Source organism: Vanessa cardui, chromosome 30 (genome assembly GCF_905220365.1).
Source record: "Vanessa cardui chromosome 30, ilVanCard2.1, whole genome shotgun sequence".
Lineage (NCBI taxonomy): Eukaryota > Metazoa > Arthropoda > Insecta > Lepidoptera > Nymphalidae > Vanessa > Vanessa cardui.
In genome coordinates, this window is record NC_061152.1 from 3040053 (window position 1) to 3049850 (window position 9798).

The window sequence follows — 9798 nt, forward strand, 5'->3', positions numbered from 1 at the left end:
TATTGTTAAAAATTAAAAAAAAAATAACGCACCAAAAATGAATGTCAACACTCTCACGCATCCCTTAATAAACATTTTAAGACTTATAGAATAACATTAAAATACAGACACTATCTAAAAACAATATAAAAAAAATTAAAAATTAAAATCATTTTTTTTAATCATTGGCTGTAAAATGTTATTCCTTAGCCTATCACTTACGATATACTTTTTTTATTTACCTAACACTTAAAGATCTTCAGAAAACTTCAATTTTATCTAAGTAGATGTTTTAAAGAGACATTAAAACTATTAATATATAATATTACCGCCGACTACCTTAAAATTTTGTACTGAAATACGATCTCCACACCTTGCTCTATGCTCTATGCCACATGTTTACTTTGAAAATAAAATCACTAGACCCGAGATGGCCCAGTGGTTAGAACGCTTGCATCTTAACCGATGATTGCGGTTTCACACCCAAGCACCACTGAATAATCATTTACTTAATTTGTGTTTATATTTCATCTCGAGGAAAACATCGTGAGGAAACCTGCATGTGTCTAATTTCATAGTCTACCACATGTGTATTTCACCAACGCGCATTGGAACAGCGTGGGGGAATATGTTCCAAACCTTCTCCTCAAAAGGAGAGGAGCCTAACAGTGGGAAAATTACAGGTTGTTATAAAATTATTCGTATATATGACGAATACACGACAAAATATTTACCAAAAGTTTTTATTGTGACGTTTCGTAGACGGTTATTAAATGGACATACGAGGTTAATCCAGAAATGGTCCTCTGCGCCGGATATTTCTCTCCTCTCTTTCTAACACATCTGATTTTACATTGGTACGAAAAAGACGCAACTAATTTTACTAAGCACGCCTTATTATTTAATAAGAATCTTAATACATCAGAGAACTGTTATCTTAAAACACATTTTGAATTAATCTTTCAAAGTCTTTTTGGGGGCCCAATACAAAAATGAGGAAATAGACACAATATTTAAAACACAACAAATATTGATTGATTTTCAATCGCATCTAACCTTACTTGACCCTAATTTGACCATGTTCAATCTCGAGTCCTGTATAGGTTTAGAAACGACCCTATAAGTGAACATATGGCATAGCGCACAGGTTTTCGTAACCCTACGATCACATATGAAACCGATCACAGATTTTGACCCTGCCACATAATTATTGCTGTCATTATGGTGTTTCCCACGACCAACCGATGGTACCCATGTCTGTAATACCTTACTAACTGGGGGTAGATTTTTGACAGTAAATAAACAAGTTTTTTTTTATGTAATAGGTTTGCGGACAATGACGCTGTAAGAAATATCAACTATTCCTTACATCGACAATGTGCCACCAACCTTGGGAACTAAGGTGTTATGTCCCTTGTGCCTGTAGTTACACTGTCTCACCCTTAAAACAGGAACACAACAATACTGAGTACTGTTGTATGGCGGCTTGCACAAAGCCTTACCACCAAGAAAAAACTGATACTATGTCCATATATCATACACAAGAGTAATTTTATTAAAAGTTAGTGTAAAAAAGTAATTTTAGTATTTAAAATTACGGCAAGTACAAAGTCGACACCATAATGACATACAATAGTCACCCCCTTCCCCCCTCCGAAATTCCAAAACCCCGAATTATGCTATCTACTAATATCTAACTACACTTACTACATGGAAAAATGACACTATTCACGAGGGAATAGAGTCTAAAATCTTATGTATTAAGACGAGAAAACAAAAACAGTACGTCGCAATGGAATCAGTACATATATGAAACTATTTAAATATGTCGGATTTTAATAATAATATACGATTGTATTTAAACCTGCACCTTACATTACTAGGTGAATTTTTTTTTTTTTGCTGACGCTACTCAAATTTACAAGATACTCAAAAACAATGCTTTTTTATGAAGAAAAATAGAAATCGACTTCAACTTGTTGACTTCCAGGTCTCTGACTGACATGTCTTTGTATTATGAAGTGTTGAAATAGAGTAATTACTGAGTTTCTTGCCGGTTCTTCCCCGTATAATCTACTTTCCGAACCGGTAGCTTCACTTAATTGTAAAATGACGATTCAAAAGTGCTTGTAAAAGCCTACTTGAAAGTATATTTGAATTTTAATTTCGACTAAAACCATATTTAAAACCAAAAACAGTTTCTATTTTTATATATCTCCATGTACCAATTCCATCGAAACGAATCATTATTTTGGCAACGCTACCAAATTAAACGAAAAACGTTACGGAAGAAATATCAAACAAATCAATTTCCATCCAATTTACTTGGATAATACGTTTAAAAACATTCTTTAATACTGCTAAGATTTATTCGACAGGTCACACTCGATACGACTGTCTTTTATTTAAACTAGCAACACTGAATCGAATTCGAATACAACTATATAGTTTAGGACGAGAAGTATCTCAGTAACCCTAAAGTATGAATTTTAGATTAAATATCAGATATCGCCGTCCTTGTTTAACTTAACATTGTACAATATGTGAGAAAGAGATGAAACGCATATGATATCGATTTGACATTCGCTCCATCTCTTTCTCGCATATGTGTTACTGTAAAGTTAGAAAGAGACAGGGCGAATATATAATGAGCTTAATTTTATCGTACTTTGAATGCTTTGACGTATCAGAGCGATATTCGTAGTTGTTACTTTGTATTAAAATAATTCTATACTGTAAAAATATATGTAATACTTTTACAGTATAGCTTTATTTTGGTACAAATTTTAGCATTAATTTGGTATTAATGGAACGATGCAATTATTAAACTGGCTTTATAATTAACAAAAGATTCTTGAAGACATCTCATATTAGACTTCATAAGTCTAGCTGCAGCATTATCTCAATTTCATACATAGGGCCTGTTTTTTTACACGAAGATACTTCTCCCGACTCCGATAAAAATCCACACATGAAATGTCAGATTTGACGTAAAAAGTTTCAAACAAATGAGGTTTTATATTTTCGAATGTTTTTTTTTTTTAATTTTGACGTTTCAATTTACCTATTCGTCTTTCTTGTTGGACTTCTTTGCTTCGTCGGGATTTATTATGTGCGACATCGTCATGTGACGCCTGGAATAAGAAAAATAACAATAAAAAATATCTCAATCATTACATAAATACATATACAACAAAAACAGCCTGTAAATTTCCCACTGCTGGTCTAAGGCCTGCTCTCCCTTTTAAGGAGAAGGTATTGGAACATATTCCACCACGCTGTTCCAATGTTGGTTGGTGAAATGCACATGTGGCAGAATATCTATGAAATTAGAAACATGCCGGTTTCCTCATGATGTTTTCCTTCACCGCCCAGTGATATAATAAACACGAATTAAGCACATGAATCAGCGGTGCTTGCCTGGGTTTGAACCCGCAATCATCGGTTAAGATGCACGCGTTCTGACCACGCGGCGATCTCAGCGGCAAACAACAGTACTCAACACAAAAAACAACAGTATTGTTATGTTCCGGTTTGAAAGGTGAATGCCAGTGTAACTACATGCACAAGGGACATAACATCTTAGTTCTCAAGTTTGCCGCATTGACGATGTAAGGATTAATATTTCTAACTATGTCATTGCTTATGGGCGTTTGTGACCACTTACCAACAACTTGTGCATTCTCAAACTCAAACTCAAATATCTTTATTCAATGTAGAAGCATTACACTTTCTTATTGATGGTCAATTGAAACACTACCACAGGTCAGGGTATTTTCTTTTCCGAACCGGAAAAGAAAATACCCTGACCTGAGAAGAACCGGCGAAAGAAACTCAGCGGGTTTTCTTTTTTATTTTATTTTTTATTTGTCTCATATATTATTTAAACAATTTTATATGAGATGAAATAGCCAGGAGGCGATCGTTTCATTCCCAAGGTGTGCTATCGATCATAAACTCATTAATTGTATAGTAACCTTTTGCACACAAGCGTGCACAGTAGCATGAACTTAAATGTCTGACAAGTGGGCGGATTACTAATATGACAAAATATGTAAATAATTATCACCTCAGGCCCCTCTCGCCTCGAAAGGAGAGGCTGCAGATTGAGCAGTTCCATTCCACGGTCTTCCCTTTCTCAGCGACTGTCTTCTCGATGATTTCTTTTGTCTCATCCAACGGCTTGTCTATGGCAGACGGTGTAGTCTTCTCTTTGGATTCCTTTGAATCATTCTTCTTTATCGCTTTCTTCTCCGGCAATGGCAGCTTGAATTTCTTTAAATCTGTAATATGCAAATATATTCATTTTTATATAGACCCGATATGGCCAAATAGTTAGACTGCGGGTTCTAACCCAGGCAAGCACCGCTGAATATTCATGTGATTAATTTGTGTTTATAATTCATCTCATGTTCGGTGAAGGAAACCTGCATGTGTCTAATTTCATAGTCTACCTCATGTGTATTCCACGAACCCGCATTGAAACAGCGTTGAGGAATATGTTCCAAACCTTCTCCTCTAGGGGAGAGGACGCATCAGCCCAGCATTGGGAAATTTAGAGACTGTTGTTTGTTGTTGATACATAACGCTTATAAAAGCACTTTTGACATGGCACCATCTGGCGAACATCCTAACTGTCGTTTGATGTATATGGCACCGTAAGATTACAAGCATCGTTAGATAACAATCAATAGTACATAATTGCCGAAAAATATCATATTTAAAATTCCATATTTAAATAGCGCGCGAAAACGCTACTCGGACAATATGGCGCTGCAATGGGGTCGGTGACGTCACTTTGCTGTATTTTAATCTGTGGTACATATAGTAGAAAAGCAAGGTTTACAAGAAAGCGACTTCATCTTAAGCCCGGCCAATCAGGAGCGTTTTGTGTCACGTGACAAACGTTTGAAAAAATGCATTTTTATTTATTGATTTTTGAATGAATTAAGTATTATTTTCAACTTTCGTTAGTAAATAACCATTTTTAAACTCATAATATACACTGATTACCAGAGCCGGATTTAAAGGTCTGGAGGCCCCCGGGCCACAAAGCAGTGGGGGCCCTAGACAAACAGAAGCATGAACAACCTAATAATTATATTATCATGAATTAATTACTTTTTTATTTCAATCAGTAAGCTATGATTTGTTTGCTTGTATCGGTAACTTTTAAAATATTAAATAATAACATTATTATAATTTGACTATATCTCGGTATTTGTTAACTTGCGGAAAACTGTGGCCCCCACTAATGTGGAGGCCCCAGGGCAGTTGCCCCGGTTGCCCTCCCCTAAATACGGCCCTGCTGATTACAATAATTCCCAATTTATTTTTCGCACTGTCAAATAGCCTATTATATCATCATCACGGGTCTTCCAGCCTGGCCTTGGCTAGGCTTGGGTACGGGCCTCGAGGTTACCCTCCTTACCCGTGCTAGTCCTCCTCGGTAGCCTCGGCTACGGCGTCATTTGTTCTTGACCCGATGGGTCAGGGTCCGTGGACCCAGTGGTGTCTTCTTCTTATTGCAATGTAGTGCAATGGTGGTCCAATCCTTAGGTTGTCTCGTCCGTGGGGATCCGTGCCTATTATATCATCTTACCGATCGGTGTGATGACCACGTTGGGCACGCCCATGACGGCATGCGAGGGCGAGGGCGTGACGCGGCTCTCGCGGCCGAAGTCCAAGTCGGCCACCCGGCTGAGAGGCGCTTCGTCGCTGGACCCGTCCGAATCGCGCTGCGAACGCTGCTGTTTTTTGACGCGCTTGCGAAACCTTCGAAATACATAACGTATATATTATATCACACAAATTACCTTAAACCTTCGAACACACATAACATATATATTATATCGCACAAATTACCTTAATAAATGAAACTATGTATGTATTTATATGTTTAAAAATGATATATTGTTATTATACAGGGTTATTGGTAACTCGACGTATATCAGTTAAGAGGTGATAGGGGTGACTGTTTGCAATAATTTTAACCCCCATATGCATAATTTAAAAGTGAACCATTTATGGGTTATCAGGTTTTTTAGTTTTTTTTTCAAAATTTGTCAAAAATACAACATCAAAAATTTATTTTAAAAAAAAGTATCAATTAAAATCTATTTTTTTCTTTTACTTTATAAAACCGATGGAATACTAAAAGTAAGTAAAGTAACAGCCTGTACATTTCCCACTGCTGAGATAAGGCCTCCTCTCCCCTTGAGAAGGTTTGGAACATATCCACCACGCTGTTCCAATGCGGGTTAGTGGAATACACATGTGGCAGAATTTCGATGAAATTATACACATGCAAGTTTCCTCACGATGTTTTCCTTCATCCCTGAGCACGAGATGAATTATAAACACAAATTAAGCACATGAAACAGCGGTGTTATATAACCCGCAATCATCGGTTAAGATGCACGCGTTCTAACCACTGGGCCATCTCGACTGTTTTAGGAGTAGTCAAAATAAGCGTTTGTGTACTTGTGTTTATTTTGTTGTCCTGACATACCTTTTCCGAGGCCTCTTATACACTGTTGTCGGTTTCTTCTTCGTTTCCTCATTGTTGTTATTGTTGATAAACTTCTCGCACATAGCGCTGCCATGCTCCAGCGCTTCTAGCTCCGTACTGCTCGATATTGAACTCTTGTCGCAAGCGAACAGATCTGTTTCATTGCTGAGTTCATTGCTGTCTATTTGATCGCTGGAATTAAAAAACAATGCTTTTATTATTAAAAAAACAGTAAAGGAACAGCCTCTATATTTCCCACTGCTGGGATAAGGTCTCCTCTTCCATTAAGGAGATTGTGGAACATATTCCACCACGCTGTTCCAATGCGGGTCGATGAAATTAGACACATGCAGGTTTCCTCGCGATGTTTTCCTTCACCGAGCACGAGATGATTTAAAACACAAATTAAGCACATATATGTAACGGTGCTTGTTTGGGTTTGAAATCGAATTCATCTGTTAGGATGAATGCATTCTAACTACTGGACCATTTCAGCTCTTATCATTAAATAGTTGGCAAATTTTATTTACAACTCTTAACAAAATCAACAACTTATTAATAACCTATTGTTATGGAAATAGGAAAAAATATAAATATTTATCTTAAATTTATATATATGAGATTAGCTAATAACTCAGCTAAATCCTGCACTACTAATAGTTCATGATTAATATATCTCTATTTATAATACAACACTATTACACTTAACTACTATATACACTTTAATTTTACTTCCAAAATACCGATAACAGTTTCGTCAACATTTGAAATGCTATTATATGAAAATCTATAGAAAATATCATTGATAAATCAAGGTCTCAACCAATGACTTTTCATCAAATGTTGTTTATTTTGCTTTTCTCCTCTTGTGATTGGAATAGAGCATAGTTTACTTTAAAAATTTGATATGTTGAATGAAAAGAGTTCACAAACACGACCAAGAGTAATTTTATTCTGTCTGTCTGTAGTTTAGATCCTCGAAAATACATCCACTAATGTATGTACTAAAATGATGAGGCCAATTAAACTGGTTACTTAGTCCTATCATTGAATATTTTATTTTATTTTCCTTTTATTTCAACTAATATCATTTTATTCTTGAACAGGAAGGCGTACGTAAATTAGTCAGATTTATATATTAACCAAATCCATAATACTTGATGGAAAGTGAAAAAGGTTACGCCCTTAATTTTGATTGTTTGTTAATATGTGTTTAGTCCAATTTCTAAATTTCTATGTCAATACATTGAATGTAATAAAATTAATGTGTTAATAGTTTATTGATCGTTCTTATGGGTTTTGATAGCAATTATTTTTTATCTAATTATAATTATTGTATGTTTTTCGGTGACGTGTATTCATTCAATACATCTATTACTAGTATGCCTTTTGAAGTAAATTGAGCATGTAATCTTGACCATACTGATCAATCTGTATTAAATCTTCCTTTGCATGTCAATTTGACAAAATAATATGTACCTTTTCGGAACAAGAAAAAAAAAACCATTTCATTTTATTTAGTATCAACAATCTGAATGCAAAATATCATGATAATTGGTAGAAAAATGTTGTCCTAAGTGATTTAAGCAATACCAGCCGATCTCAATGAAGACAAGTGTTCTACACAGGGTATTATAGTATACAATGTATGTAAACAAAAGAATATTGTCGTAATCGTAACGATACAGAAATCTGTCATATATTATTTATATTATTTATCATAGAAGTGACACCATGGTCTTATCACTAAACAATTAAATTTAACATCTGATGCTAGTAAAATTTAATGTTATATATCTTCAAAGGTGTTAAAAACATTATAAATGAAAAGAACTCTTGTCAACCTGGCTTTACATGCTTTCTACAGACTCTGGCCGGTTACTAAGAATCTTTATTGATAACTTCTCTTTGGCCCAATCTGTGGTTTGAACGCAGGATCTCGTGATCTACCTTGTCTCAAGCCAGTACACCAACAAGACAGTGATATAAGTAATAAATCATTCCTAATCAACGCAATAAACAATACGAATTGTTATTCAAACATACAAATATTTTTTATAAAAAAAAATATTGGAAATGTCTCATCATTTCCTTCTTTAGTCCTTTGTTCAGAATTCAAATCAATTTTTGTATTTAAAAAAAAAAAAGTTTATTCTATTTTTGAATTTCTTTAAATCAATAGGTTAACTATTATAATATCATTATAATCTAATATATAAGATTATAATGATATTATAATAGTTATTTAAGTTATTATTACCTGTAATCAGATTCACTTTGCGTTCCTGTCTCCAGTTTCTTTATCTTAAATGTTATATCAATCCTTTTATATATTTCCTCGGTTATATTACGACATTTTTCATATTTCAAATCCGTGTTATCACTAGAAATATTCCAGAAGGATTGACTATCCTGTAGAGTTGACATATTTTCTTCTTATTGGAATCTTTTTAGACTCTACGGATGGCGTATTACATCAGCACTGGTATTTTTCCCGCTTAAGTTGAACAATTGTTCCATTTTTAAAAACGTTACAGCTTAAATTATGTTACGAAACAATCAAAAAATCACTTGCAGTATTATGGCGGGATTTCTTAAAAGAAAGGAAATTTCAATAAATATCACATTCGAGACGTGTAATAATCATAACGCGAATGTTTTCCAAACTATTTCGCTGTACAACTCTTGTTTAAAGCACCAAAAATCACTATTTTCACAACAAAGAATCATCCATCAAGATTTTTATGGCACATTAGCGAACGTCAAGGACCTCAGTTTGCCCGCAAACTAAAATAGGTATGTTTAAGACTAGATAAAATAATAGTTGGTACACTTTTAAAGATACTATCAACAATAATAAAACACAAATAAGTTTATAAACTAAATTAAAAACTACAACTGTTGCCTTTCGGCTTTTTTTTTGGATTTTTTTGACGTTTATTTAAGTGTTGCTTGACACTAATTGCTCATAATTTTTAATGAAAAATCATTTTTACCATAGACAAAGCACCTTTTACTTCCTTGTTCGAAACAATAACCTTGAATGTGTTTTCGAGTATAACGCTTGGTTTCTAAGAATCTCTGATCTTTAGATATTGTAGGATACAGTTAGACACTGAAAAAAATATCTGACGCTCAAGTTTAGTTAAAAGCTACGTCAAAACTATATATATTTTCTTCATATCATAGACAAAATGTAGCACGTTCTTAAAGCCATAAAATAATTACCGTAATTCGCTATCAAAGAATTAAGTTCTTAAAATCATGACAATATTTTATATTTTTTTAATAATATCAATTTGTGAAAA

At 34.2% G+C, this 9798-nt stretch overlaps 1 protein-coding gene across 1 annotated transcript; it reads right to left on the reverse strand.

Annotated features, from left to right (window-relative positions):
- Positions 1-3043: 3043 nt before the first annotated feature.
- On the reverse strand, positions 3044-9448 carry LOC124542115. Its single transcript, XM_047120047.1, has 5 exons — positions 8751-9448; positions 6491-6682; positions 5582-5754; positions 4049-4262; positions 3044-3113 (listed from the first exon to the last, which is right to left on the reverse strand). Exons 1-5 carry the CDS (start codon positions 8915-8917, stop codon positions 3044-3046), a joined length of 816 nt encoding a protein of 271 aa, XP_046976003.1. The 5' UTR covers positions 8918-9448.
- Between the last annotated feature and the right edge of the window lie 350 nt (positions 9449-9798).

What these genes read in the sequence shown, in the direction of transcription:
- LOC124542115 (XM_047120047.1), bottom strand. Translation starts at nt 8,917, where the DNA reads ATGTCAACTCTACAGGATAGTCAATCCTTCTGGAATATTTCTAGTGAT. An exon ending in CAAAGTGAATCTGATTACAG is followed by an intron (nt 6,683 to 8,750) that starts GTAATAATAACT and finishes TTTTAATTCCAG; the next exon opens with CGATCAAATAGACAGCAATG. An exon ending in TATAAGAGGCCTCGGAAAAG is followed by an intron (nt 5,755 to 6,490) that starts GTATGTCAGGAC and finishes TGTATTTCGAAG; the next exon opens with GTTTCGCAAGCGCGTCAAAA.